General features: G+C 47.1%; 1 protein-coding gene across 1 annotated transcript in view; it reads right to left on the bottom strand.

Annotated features, from left to right (window-relative positions):
- Positions 1-8,591, bottom strand: part of LOC144097991 (uncharacterized) — a 35,711-nt gene extending 27,120 nt beyond the window's left edge. The window contains exons 1-4 of the mRNA XM_077630568.1: positions 8,340-8,591; positions 5,617-6,024; positions 2,410-2,581; positions 270-666 (exon numbers count right to left, since the gene is read on the bottom strand). Coding sequence (XP_077486694.1) covers positions 270-666; positions 2,410-2,581; positions 5,617-6,024; positions 8,340-8,591 — 1,229 coding nt within the window. The remainder of the gene's footprint in view (positions 1-269; positions 667-2,409; positions 2,582-5,616; positions 6,025-8,339) is intronic.
- Between the last annotated feature and the right edge of the window lie 5,893 nt (positions 8,592-14,484).

The following is a 14,484-nucleotide window of genomic DNA, read 5'->3' on the forward strand; positions in this document are numbered from 1 at the left end:
GTAGCGTAATCAGTTGTAGCTTCAGGAACCGCTGGCGTCATCAAGGAACGCCACTAACACGCGTTTCGCGAATAGCCGTTCAGGTTAATTTCTACCGCATGAACTCGCCGCTTGAAATAAAACAAACTAGCGTTTACACAGAATTCCGAAGGGTTTATTCACTTCTGCTACGTCGTTACAGACTCCAGATAGCACGGTGCGCGCAACGTACGCACCCTGCAGCCGCTTAAGCCGTCAGCAAAGCGCTCCCGGTCGAGGAACTAACTGACCTGTGGCACGCCTTGTACGTCTCGACCGCCACGTGTCGACCGTGGCGGTCGCTCGCGTTGCCGGCCTCGAGCAGGCCGCGGTGCAGCCTGAGCGCGAGCGCGTCGGACACTTCTTGGGCGAAGCTGGAGTTGCCGCCGCTCCAGGAGCCGCACACGTAGTGGTAGAAGCCCGAGCAGGTGTCCCCGCCCAGACTGAGCAGGCCTGCCATGTGCCTCCTGGCTCTCAGGCACTCCGGCGTGTCGCACGTGACGCGCCCGGCGCTGCCGCGACCGTGCACCACGAAGTAGGCGATGCCCGCGAAGATGGCGATGAAGGCCAGCAGGAACGCGCAGCCGACGGCCGCCAGCACGCGCTCTTCTTCGGCGTCGAACACGCTACGCTCCCTCTCATCCAAAGCTGGTAAACGAGAGAGACAGAGAACAACTGTACATGATGGACAGCGTCAGGGGACGCCCTTAAGGTGTAGGTAAGTGATAAGCTGTGGTTGCTCGGGGCGTGTTGTGCATGTATTTGTGATGACAAAGAGCTTGTAGCCAGTCGGATCCCCCTAAAACATTTGACCAGTCAAATCAGCTTGCTGGGGTGGAGGGGGAGTAGAAACTCCCTGCACAGATTACTAAAAGAACAGATCAAAAGGACGCGTTCACAAAAGCAAAGGCCCCTTCAAATTTCTACCCATACCACGCCTCCATACGGGACGGCGGGAGGACAGCAGGAACTGCACCGCCACATTGTGAGCGCTGACTCCAAGTCCAGCTTTCTCGGGAAAAAAATTTTGAAAATTGGAAAACTGTAAAGCACTGCTATGGAAATATTGAAGGTAATGGGCCATTATTCTGATATGTAGCACAATCTTTCTTTTAAAGTGTTTCCAGCGATTGCATCGAACACTTGAAGACTGCCATAGAAAATCAATGGGGAACGCTTTTGACGATAGCAAAAACGTGAATAAAAAAAAACACTAGACTGCCGTATGGTGATCTGCGGATATATTGATTGCTATGGTGAAATCTTACATTATATGAAAAATTTGCGTTCATAAACTGTTTCCAGCTCAAAAATGCTTTTGTCCAGAATTGCGGTGTATGGAGACCCGCCAGGATCGCATGACCACACACAGAGCCACACAGGGCACGATCTCGACTATAGTCGGATACAACTAAAGAACTAAACGCGAGTGACCCTCGAAGCAGGCAGGCCCTCCAGCCAACGGCGTCAACCGGCTGTCGTGAGGTCGCTGTTAATCCACTTAATTCATGGTTAACCTGTTTTAACCTGAAAGTGGTCGCGATGTCACGCTAGCGAGTGCAGAGGGATTAAGCATGATGTCATGACAGTCGGTCGAAGCCATTGGCTGGAGGGTCTCCTTTGAGGGGCGTTTGCCACTTCGTTTTTGATTTGCACCCGACCATACCCATCTTCATAGCACATCCATTGGCCAGCTGGTGACCTTGAAACACTTTGGAATAGAGGGCTGCGATAATGCAGCGCAGCTAAGCTCCTTTGTTCTATGCCAAGTTCCAAGTCTGGGATTATTTTACTGCGTAAGCGATGTGAGTGCCGTCAGGCAAAAACGCCGGTGTGTGTCTCTGCGTGGGCGCCGAGTGAAGCCTCCGGCAACTGCAGTGAGCCCAGCGCGAGAACGCCACTCAACGAGAGGCGAGGGAAAATCTGCGTCAACGAAGGAGGAAAGGCGGGCGCAGAGACGCAGTAAAGCGTGTCCAGGGCAGAGAGAGGGAAAGCAGATCACGTCAGCGAGCGCGCGTCACTGGTTGGTCCAGCGCTGCGTGCCAAGTAAGGCGAAATATGTGTAATTATGCAACAAATATGAAACCATAGTAATATGATTAGCGAGCCATAAAGCCACTCAGAGCAGAGCGAAATTTAACTGGCGAAATTTTCAGGCTATATGATGCGGCAAAAGGAGAAAAAGCATGAAATGAAAAAAAAAAACATCATTTTGAAAGAGCATTCTGCTTACGCAGTTCATTGCATCAGACAATCTGAGCGTCTGTAATTTTTTTACTTCTTTTGCGTCCCACCGCCGCGGCACAGTCACTGTAAGTAAAGCGTGTAAGTAGCTCGATGTTGTCGTTGCATTCGTCTGCTCCGTGCGTTGGTGTCGCGGCAGCTACTCACGGTGAAATGCCCTGTGAATTATCTTGACGGTGGCGGTGGAGGCAACCGAGCGCCAGCTGGAGTCCATCCTTCTCGTGGAGGCCATGCTGTCCTTCCGGGAATACTGGCTCGGTTGCCTCGCTCGCCGTCGGCTGCCCTGGGAGGCGTCTTCGGTGTCGTCGGCGATGGCCACCTGACACGCGAGGGACCCGATCGAGTGTTCGCACTGCAATACTACACGGAAATCTGCAGCTGCTGTCTGTTGAGGCCACCAAAGTGGTGGGTCGGTTACGAGAGTTGTTGGAGTTTACGGTTTAATGCCAAAAAAAAGGATAAAAGTACGGCGAATTCACTTTTTTTTAATTCGGTTTTAACTGAAAAAGGTGAGCATCTTTCAGTGTACGCCATCTCCTGTTCGCCAAAAATTGGTCACAAGAGTGAATTAACACATTTTTCGGCAGCCGGAGGCATCTGTCCCAAACTGCTTCAAGTGCCGAAAACGATGTATCAGGTGTCACATTCTTGTGTACGGAATGCTACCCAATTTTCAAACAAGCCGTTATGTGTGTTTTTATATTTCGCTAATAGACCTCCTTGGTGTTCTGTGCATTTTCACAAACGTGGGTGGATAATCCGACGAGACCCAACTTGGCGGAAAATTTTTGTATGAAAAAGTATTAACTTCTGTGCCTTGTCTATCAGGCCACTGATTTTCAATTCTAATGCAAGTTGTCTAATACCTGCGAAAGACTGAGGTAAAGATACGTATTATTATTATATCTTTTTACGAAGTGATTGTTACGGCTGTGCATTACTCTTTTCTAGAAATCCGGTAGACGAAGCAGTTTGAAAGTGATGTCACTCAATTCCTAGACTCATTCTGGGTGCAAATTTACCATTCGTATTCATGTGCGACACGCACGGGTCTTATAAATAGTTAACGAAGTGCAGAAGCCAGGAACTCGGTGTGGCAACATTGATGGATTAAGTATAGTCCGGTTTTCCAATGCGAGCCATTGCCCCGCTACTTTAGACAAACGCCGCTGCCAGACATAGAGGCCCCACCACCTTGTCAAGCTTCCGTCCATCAGCGTGCCGTATTCTGCTCAGGCTGTCATCCGCTTATCAGAGCCGTTGCTTGGTTAAGCAGTTTTCATACGACATGAAAAAACACTGACAGCTTCTGCAACTGCAATAAGCCACCGTCAACTCAAAACCATGCTCAAGCATCGCTAAAAATTGTCGTGTTCTCGCTTTCTCTACAGTTCAGCGGCCCTTACATCGTTGACGTCATCATGTGGATTACGTGATAGGACAGCCTCTGGCTCCTTCTGGCGTTTGGATGTGGTCGTGTTCTCTTTCTTTCTTTCTTTCTTTCTTTCTTTCTTTCTTTCTTTATTTATTTATTTATTTATTTATTTATTTATTTATTTATTTATTTATTTCTTTCTTTCTTTCTATCTATCTATCTTTCTTTCTTTCCTTCTTTCTTCTTTCATTTTTCTTTGAATCAAAAACATTGTTCCGATTACAAAGATTCCTGCTTCAACAGTTCGTTCCTTAACTAAAGATGCGAGTAATGTGTCGCAAGCAAAAAATACACTTGCATCTATCGCAACCAGATGAAGCTAATCCTGTATAAAACGGCGCCTAGACAAAAAGGCCTGGTTCCAGCTGCCGAAGTGAAGATAGTGCATATGTTTGTAGCTCCCCTATTGGTTCCTTCTGTATTTTTTGTAGTTTAATTAATTTCAGAGCACCCAAGATGTTATAAAAATGCACTTCTATTTACGTTTTTGCCTTAATGCCCGATCCACCGAAGTCCACGCTGTTTGTTTTTTTACGGCGATAGTGTTTCATATTGCAGCAACGGTCCTAAACACAGCTGTTTGTTCAATAATAACTCGTACGTCCACTAATCTTGCTAACAAACAAGCCAAGATAAACTAATACGTGACATTGAGCGCACAGGGTTGTCACATATACCACCGAAAAAAAGGCATTTCATCCATGGAAACGAATATTCAGAGAAAAAAAAACGAAAAATTCGCTCTGAAATAAACACTGAAAAAAGTACGCCGAATTTGAGAAAAATAAAAACCTAGAAGTCCAGGAGCCTAGTTACGAGGAAAGGAGAGGCGCAGTGACTGCCTTGCTCACGGTGGAGAGCAGAATCCACTATGAGAAACGTGGAAAGAACGCGTATCCTATATTAGTCACATTCAAACGTTCTTGTGGTTTTCTTTACTACCATTTTAAACCTTGCTCCTCTGTATTGTTTATTTATTTATTTATTACCTCAAAGGCCTCAGGTATGGATCATTACATGAGGAATGGGCATGACACATCACAAGAAGATGGCCTCGATCTTTTTCTTGAATTGACAACTACGCCCACTACAGGACAAAGACCTCTCGAATATCTTTCCAATTAATCCGGTCGTGTGCCAGCTGCAGCCACCCTATCCTCGCAAAACTTCCTAATCTCATCTGCCCACCTAACTTTCTACCGCCCTCTGCAACGCTTGCCTACTCTTGAAATTTAGTCCGTTATCCTTAAGGACCATCGGTCCTCTTGCCTTGCTCTGATACAGCTGTATATTAAGACGGAGTTTCTTATCTTTAAATTTAAAGACCTCAGCTAAGAAAGTTTCAGAGGAACGCATTTCCCATCTACGTGGAGCGCCAGCGGATGGTCGACGCGCGACATTGTTCTTGTGCAAGGGCGACCAATCATAACGCACACGCACGCCTGCCGAGCATTCTATAGCTCAACGTCTAATAACTAAACAGATATTACTACGCAAAAAAAAAGGTTCTTCCCAGGGTTCGTGTCAACGGGCTTAATGATACCATGGGGTTAGCTCACGACAGCACTACCCCGAACCAAAACTAACTGTGCTTGACCCCTCTTTCACGCGGCAAGCCATCCGACAGACAGATACATGCCCAGAACGAAGCGGCGAATTCCCCCCAAAGGAGGCCATCATGCATGACCAGTGGTGTCTCCCATTGTCATGACGTCACCGTCAGCTGATTTGCAGCTGCTAGAGTGGTGTCGCAAGTGGTCAGCAGTTAGTTATTGACCGCTTCGTCATGGCTAAAGGTCGACGCCACTCGTCGGAGGGTCTCCATTGAGGGGCATCTGCGGCTGCATTCTTCAGGTGCATACAATTACAGTTTTCTTTTCTCCGTGGCAGTTCAACCAAAGTGCCGAAGTTTTTCTCACCTTCGACTTCCGCCTGCTTGAGCGCTCTCCCGTTTCCATTTTCTTCGCTGGCACAGCGCTCGTTTCTCGGGCCTTCACGGGCGCCTCAACAGTGGGCGCCCCCACATCAGGGGCCGAAACAGCGGGCACGCCAAAAGCGGGAGCTTCAACAAGGGCTGTGTTGGGCGCCTCAGCGGGCACTTCCACGAGGGCGCTCGACTCGGCGGCAGACGCCTCAGGAACGTTGTCCTTGGCTGCAACGTCGTCTCGCCTGGGGGAGGGGTCTTTCTTGTCGGAAGCCTCGGGGGACTTGTCTCCTTCCTTCTTCACCCCCTTCGAGGACTTGGCCAGCTTCGACCGGTGGTGCTTCTTTGTTCTCGTAGAGGAGGAAGCGGCCTCCGGTCCCTCTTCGTTCTTGGTATGAGTCACCTGAAATGGACTGGCGTCTGTTTACTCTGCGTTCACGATGAAATCAAAGCGAGAGACGGTGCTTCCGCCAACTTTTCAAGGCACCGAGCAGTTTGCTAACAAATATAACTAATTTAATTTGCATAGAGGGCTGTATAGAAGGCTGTCTCCAGTATGTACCTCATCTCAATAGTTGTTTGCAGCCCTGTGAAAGGTTTACGCTCTCTCGTCCAGTCAGGGCCAAAGAAGATAACAAATGGTCCTAATATATTTGAACAGTGCTGTGACTAATTTGCTGTGAGTATAATTAATGAACTGAATGAAAAGGTATTTCGAGGTGGTGTTCTGAAAGTATAGCGAGCGTTTCGTCCATTGGTTGAATTAGAAGAGAAAGTCCCTATGAACGCAGCATTCGGGAGGCTTGCTGCGAAGTGGTGCGTCGCCATTCGTACACATGGCGTCCTCCGAGTAGGCCGAGTCTCCTGCGCGCAGCAGCTGGACACTGGTGCTCTCTCCCTCCCAGGGATGGAGGAGCACGTTTTGCAGCGCACGGCATCTGATTGGCTCAGGTCGCCGCAGCCCTTACAGAGCTGTAAACAACTTGTGAGATTTCACGTGACGTCAAGGGCGTCATCATTGGGTGCAGTAGAGACTAGGCAGGAAACGGCCCCTGTACCCGTGCCGCGGGGAGTAGCCTCCTCAGCACTAGCGACCCCGCAGCCTCTCTCCGACTTCCCTCACTCAGTATCATTCATTAAAGCTTCTTACCATTCACCCCTCCGCACCCTTAGCCCAAACAACGAACAACCCGCTCCCCACGGGAATGGCACGAACGTTCGATCGTCTCCCCTTTCCTGCCTAATTTCTGCTCCATCGCCATAAAAGTAAACAGTTGCCGATAAACGGATTAGGAAAACAGCCAGGCTTTCAGCAAGGCGGAAATTTGGGCGAGTTGGTAAGTGTTCATTTTCGCTCTCAGCGCAACACGAACGGGACACAAGACGAAGGGTTAGCGCCTGTTTGTGCTAGTCCTTCGTCTTGTGTCCCGTTCGTGTTGCGCTGAGAGCGAAAATGAGCCAGGCTTTCGCCGCGCTTTCTGGACTCAAAGATGGCGGCCGCCATGACGTCGATGCAAAGTATGTAAAAGCGGCGCCGCCGTTGGTGATGCGCTAGAAATGTGTGAACAGAAACTCCAGCCTTCACGAACTGGTCAGTATAGCAGCCACCGGAGGTTAGCTTTTGAGACTACACTAGCATGGTTCTGGCAAGAGTGCAGGATAACTGATGTGTATACAACATTCATGGGTGCAGTGCACGTTGCGTATTTTCAAGTATACTTGCAAGCAGTAAATGCATTGAAAATTTCACTCTGGCGTCAATGGCAATCCGCCTGTCATTGCAGCCTCACACATCGCGGTGCTTCGTTGCAAATAATGATGATTGTGCCTCAGGTACAATCAATAACACTCAGCTAGCTAAACTTTCTATTATACTTCGGTAGAAGACAAATCGAAAGATCACAATGGCCGAATTCAGCAGCCGTGATGCGTGAATACCTTGAATGGTTTGGTTTGTGGTTTATGGGGGTTTAACGTTCCAAAGCGACTCAGGCTATGAGGGACGGCGTAGTGAAGGGCTCCGGAAATTTCGACCGCCTGGGGTTCTTTAACGTGCACTGACATCGCACAGTACACGGGCCTCCACAATTTCACCTTCATAGAAAGTCGACCGCCGCGGCCGGGATCGAACCCGCGTCTTTCGGGTCAGCAGCCGAGCGCCATAACCATTGAGCCACCGATGTGTGCAATGTATCCTTATTTCTTTTTGTGTGGATATATAGAAATAAAGCTGCATTATTGTTTTGAACAGCAGGTTGAGCTTGTTGGTGATCCATCTTGTTTTATGTGTCCTGTCTGTGTTTTTTTGCGCTGTTACTTCGAGATTATAGTTCTGAAAGGAAACGTTCGCCGGTTCGCTGGTCAGTTTATATTTTCCACTGCTTGTATAGCTACGTACGCAAGTCGGAGCCCCATGCTACTGGATTAGATATACAACAACGCACACTACTCACGCCAGCCCGTCAATGCGACGCAAGTATAGACCAATAAATTTTTACTGCCTTTGCCTCTTGTGATTAAGTGCGGAGACAGCGCGTTAATACAAATCCATCTTTTGCGTCACGACCCCTAACCCTCTGACAGCGAAATTGCCTCTTCATTAATTTAAAGAGTGCCCACCCATTCTACTTCGGTCAGAGCAACTCTTGGCACAGGCCCACACACAAAACAACGACGATTATAGCTCCATATTTTAGCAGCGAGTGCGACAGAACTTGCCTGCAAAGACTTCGTAGGCTCGGCGGCGTCATTGGTCTCTGGCCTGTGGTCACCCCGCTTGACCTTGGAGGTCGTTCTCTTCATCGCTGACTTAGGGGCCGCCGTTCGCGCAGCCTCCTCGGTTTCACCTGGCACCACCGATGCATCACTGCGGACCTCCTGCCGCACGGCTGAAGGCGACGTCTCTGTGGCACCGGGTGCTACTTCGGTGCCTTTATCGTCTGCTTCCGGGCTTTTAACAGGAGTCGACATCGATTCGCTCCTCTCCTGCGATATCGGATTCTCCAGCTAGCTGCGCTCAGACGGAGTATGTTCTAGCTGCGCGTCGCTCTTGGGCGGTTTGGTCTTGAGTTACAGCCAGAAGCACCTTATTTGACGATATCGGTCGCGAGGAGACAGCTGCGCCGACAATGAGGTCGTCTTTCCTGGAGGTCGACTTCGTCTTCTTCTTCTTCTGCTCCTCATAGAAAGGCGCGTGCATCCGAGAAAGCGCGCGGTGGAAGTGTTATGCCAGTACCCAACAAAATATTTAAGACGTCCCTCGTCATAGATAATGAACTATCAGATATAGGAAAATTTGATAAGTAAAGATGAAATAAAGGGCCGTGTGCTGAAGGCCGTGTTTCCGTATGGGAATCCGGGTACGGTAGTAGTTGGCCTCTCAATGGTCATGGTTTAAACATGTTGAAACGGATTTCTGAAAATAAAAAAATTGCAGGGGACACATAAGCTCCACCTTAAGGCTATGACGCGATAGCTTCAATAGGTTAATGCCTGTATATGTAGATTTGGGCATTCTCTACCTAACATTCATAGATCCCCGGGAGTCCCACTACCACGCCTGGCGCAGTGGTGCAGCAGTTAAGCGATGCGTCACTTCCCTGCGATGGCAGGTGCTGCCCACGGTGGGACTTGTGTGATCCAGGTTTCTCTTCCCAGCAACCTCTCGCGACCAATCGCTAATTTAACTGCCACCTGCCAAGTTGGGCAGTTTGCTCACAATCCGATGGGCAGGTTGTGATGACGCCACAAGACCACGTGACCTAACTGGCCCACCTACCTCCTAGATTGCTTCTCTCTAGATTTTTCGAGAATTTTTCGCTGACACTCAACGACGACGACGCCGGATTTTCTGTGACAAGCTCCCTGACGCTATCGCGTTAAAATGGGGCGGTGATGAAGTTATGCACAAATGAAGATCTCAGAGAACTCGAAGCAAAACTTAATTTTGTAAGCAAGTTTATCGAAACTGGCCTAGACTTGTGCACTTCAAGGTGGATAGAATACAAAAAAAATAAGAGGAGGAGTGAATCGGAGAGAAATTGCAATCGTCCCAGACGCGTAGACTACAAGACAAGCTTATTAACTTGATATATGTAGCTGCATGTTTCGGCTAGTTGGTTCCTCGTTGCAATATACGAACCACTGAAAACAGTTGTGCGCCACATGCTCAATATTAGCGCATGTAGAGTCCTCTTCGTTTGTCCCTGTGTTTCGAGTTTTGTCGTCACGTTTAATAACGTTCAACGAGGCGACCGAGCTTCAGTGAGGGGCTCAAAAAAACTGCCTTGGCTTGTCAGAAATGGTGCTCAGCCGCTACTTCAGAGGGTATAACGTCTTGCACCACCTCAGAAGTGTGGATTACGAAGTCGTTCCGGGTTATGCTTGCCCTGCAGCCTAAAGGCTGTTTCACGTGGAAGTGACTGAGTAGCACGGCGGAAAATTTCCAACTTGTTGGAACCTCGACGCTGTGGCCGCTCGAAACTTTTTTGTTCACGAGGGAGCAGAAGCCGCGAGCGTTTTCGCTTGCATGTGAAATGAGCTTGAACACCCTAAACCTCAAAATGGGACTGCGCACGTACAGTGGACAGTTCACATTCTTTTTTCCCTTTCTTTCAATAATTGTTCATTCGGATTTTTTTTTTGCTTATACGACCGGCCCCCGACTCTTGAAAATCGCACGATGCTCTGTTTCGTTTCAAGAACGGCAGAGAGGCAAATAATGCCCATCGTGTCGGCAAGACCGTTTACAGCGTGCGGTTCTTCCCTTTGATACGAGGTGGCGCCACAGAAGCGCTCGGAACACGGCGCCATTACGGGCCTCTTAGGTCAAGTGTGCACGCCTCGACGCAATAATGGAAATATCGCGGGTGGCTGCCGAAGTGTTCTTTCTGCGAAGATGGGGAACGGCAGAGGAAATACATGCTGTGTTGTGGATTGCAAGAATTGCGACATAGAGTTAAAGGCGCGGGATGCGATCGCTTGAGAGCTTCACGGAACCGAACTGCACAAGGATGTACTGCCCCTGTTCGCGCCCGTTCGCCATGCACCCTTCCCGAACGGCGAACGCAACAAACGCGTTCGCCGGCGCTAGATAGGCAATATAGAAAGAGAGGTTTCGATCCTGGAAAATCTACGAGGGTAAGTGCACAACATAGCCGCATGAACAAGCTGTTCCGCCACCGAAACCGTCACTTCGTGCTTTCAGTTGCTGTGCAGTTGCGTCTGCGTGCGTAGCGAGACCCCATTGCTCGTAAGTTAAGGTAGGCTTCCATTACAATAACAGGAGCGCCTGAGGCCTGAATAGCAACGGAAAAGGACGACTTACGCTTTTACATACCGCTACTGCATACAGATTGTGCAGAGCACAGCCGTACGAGCGGACAACGCTTACCAGAAGTCCGTGTATTACATCAAATCAAATCAAAATCAGGTTTATTCAAACGACTAGTAGGAAGCACATGTGAATCATCTGGGCCCTTAGCCTTCTCGGCTAGACTTGGGCCCATGCAGGAAGTGCGAAAAATAATTATAGCGAGACAACTCAGTATTTTACACAGAATTCATGTAACAGCAGTTATGCGACAGTTATACACAAAGAAAGGCGAAATGCTCAAGAAATTACACAATAGTTCGGAGGAAAAAATAAATAAATAAAAGGAGGAATGCATCGAAGAAAAACACAGACTTATAGTGGAGTCGAATATTGCTGGCTCCGGTAAAAAATTTTTTATATCGGCGATTGAGAATTGGCCTACTTTTAAGTTAGCAGGCAGTTGGTTCCAAATTTTAGCAGTGACATAGGCGATAGTTCTACTACCGTACACATTATTAACAGCTGGAAGGTTAAAACGACAACTGAAAACATCTTTAGTTGGACGAGATGGATATACAAAAACAGATGATGATAGTGGGATGTTATGGTTTAGTATATGTATAACCACACAAGCTAGCTTGAAATCCCGCATAGCAAAGAGAGGTGTAATGTCTAAGTGTCGAAATAGCGGAGCGGATCTATCTGTGTGTTTACTATGTGTTATTATTCGAAGTGCTCTGTTTTGTAAAATTACTATTTGATTTAAGTACGTGTTATACGTAAGTCCCCAGGACTCCACACAGTAAGTCATATTGTTTTGAAAAAGGCAATACAAAATTTTTAATGTGCGAAGGGAGAACAACTTTCTAGCTTTTATTAGGACAAAGCAAGCCCGTCTCAATTTGCTGCTTACTCGAATTAAGTGAGGATTAAAATTGAAAGCTGAATCTAGATTTATACCAAGATATACCTGTTGATCGACTCGTTCGAGGGGGTTTGCGCCTATTCGTAACTCATTTAAGCTATATGAATTTTTATATGGACTAGAGAACACAGTGTATTTAGTCTTTGAGGTGTGTATTGTTAATTTATTTTGTAAAAACAACTGGCACATCTGAGAAAGATCACTATTAGCGTGCCTTTCGAGCATATTAGGGTCATGACTAGAGAAGAGAAGGGCTGTGTCATCAGCATACATAATAATTTGGGCATAATTCAAAGCATCTGGCAGATCATTTATGTACAAGGAAAAGAGTAATGGTTCCAATACCGAGCCCTGAGGCACGCCACAAAGGATGAAATGAACGCTTGATACGGATTTGTCGATTTTAACACATTGCTTGCGACCAGAAAGATAGCTTTCGAAAAACTGCTTCGCTTGACCTCTGAATCCATACCGATGTAATTTTGATAGTAGTACATGGTGGTTCACAGTGTCAAACGCTTTTTTTAATGTCAACAAAAATGCCAACTACATACTCTTTGTTATTCAATGCTTTGTTGATGAATTCACTTAAACACTGTACAGCCGTGGAAGTAGATCTGTTTTTCCTAAAACCGTGCTGGTTGTCTACTAGTACGTTATATTTATCTAGAAAACGGGTAAAACGCTTCATCGATAACTTATCAAATACTGTGTTAAGGGCACAAAGTATTGATATTGGTCAGTAGTTCTGGATGTCATCCTTACTACCGGACTTGTATATTGGTGTGACTTGCGCTATTTTAAATGCGTCTGAATATGTGGTCATGTAGAAGGATGCATTAAATAATTTTTCTAAATGCCCACTCAGTTCCTCAATGTGCTCTTTATTGACGAGTAAGGGGATCTTATATTTACCTGGTGTTCTGCCTCCAGTCATTGTTTTAACAGTAGAAATGATTTCATCATGAGTAATGTCATCAAAAACAAAAGAATTAAGTACAGGAGCTGGGAGCTCGGGGGCTTCGTGCATACTTAGTTGTTTCGCAAGAGTTGTACCTATATTACAAAAGTATTGATTAAAGTCTTCCGCAAAGCTTTCTGTGGTTCTAGTAGGTGGGATAATTTCTGGCAATATATGATCCTTCTCTCGAAGTGTAATGACCGAGTTAACCATTTTCCACATTTTACGCGGAGCATGTAGGTTGCTTTCTAAAAGAGTTGCAGAATACTTCTTTTTGGATTTTCTAAGTAAGGCCAGAGCTTTATTTCTATGTATTTTTTATTGTATGCGATAGTATTCATTAGCATTGAACTGCTTGTGCTTTCTATACCATTTATCTTAGCAACTAAGACCTCAGTCGTTACCCAAAGTCGTTACCATGCCGTCCTGGTGCTACTGTTCAACATCGCTCCAAGCAGAGCGGTTTTCGTGGACCATATTCGGAATAAAGCATTTGCGTTACGGCTGCTGTGCTGGGTGGCTGTCCCTTCCTCGCGCTCCATGCTACACAGTCACTAAAAGTGACTCCACAGGCCTGCGCTCAGAGTGAAGCTGATTACTTACCGAGACCTCGAGCATCGTGTCCGCATACCGCGTGGAGTGTATCAAAATTTTATATGTGAGGATGACATAATTGCGAACTTCGTGTGATGTGAACGCGTTGCCGTGGGCGCGTTATAACAATTATACCGCGGAATCCTTCGAAACATTAAAGCTGCGAACTGGGCGAGTTGGTATTGATTCATATTTGAACAGCGCAATAAAACAACGGGACACAACGAAGAAAGGACACCACAAGCGCTGACTCGCAACTAGATTTTTAATTCACGTCCAAGAATCTTAAATACTAAGAACGCCAAACACAAACAAGAGGGAAAGACCAAAAGAAAAACGACACAAAACTGCTAATCATGCCCACAAAGGTGACAATCAGCACGAGCGCGAGACTACACATCTTGGCCGGATAAAAACATCATCTCTTTATCAGTTAGTGTGACAGAAGGATCACTAATGCAGCTATCAGGTTCCAAGCGGATGTGAAAAGCCTCCAAAATTTCCCGCGTTAGGCTGTCATTATGTTTTCCTAGGATGACGGTGTTAGACAACAGAGGGGTGCAAGTACCTTCTCTCCAGTGGCGGGCAAGGTTACAAGAAGACCCATTATCTCGGGATCTGTGGTGCTCACTAAGACGAGCGTTGATGCAACTTCCTGTCTGGCCAATATAACTCAACCCGCAAGTGCACGGAATCCTGTAGACAACCCCCACATTACAGGGCACAAAAGGGCTTTTATGGTTGGTCTGACAACCCCCAGTCTTTTTCTTCGCGGTTGTTGCCTTAGCCTTCTCTTCCACCTGCCTGCAAACACCTCTAAGTTTTTTAGGCGCTGAAAAGACCACATCAACATCGTATCTCGCCGCAACATTCTTCAAACCATGTCCCACACCATGCGTGTAAGGCACCACCACAAACTTCTTTTTTTCCCTTTTTGGCTTATCCCCGCTCTTGATCCATCTAAGAAGCTTATCGCATTCCCTGGAAATCACATGCGAAGGGTAACCGCTAGATTTTAATCGGCCAACTTGACGCGAAATACTTTCATTGATTCTTTCAAGACATGACT

This window comes from Amblyomma americanum, chromosome 7 (genome assembly GCF_052857255.1).
Source record: "Amblyomma americanum isolate KBUSLIRL-KWMA chromosome 7, ASM5285725v1, whole genome shotgun sequence".
Classification (NCBI taxonomy): Eukaryota; Metazoa; Arthropoda; class Arachnida; order Ixodida; family Ixodidae; genus Amblyomma; species Amblyomma americanum.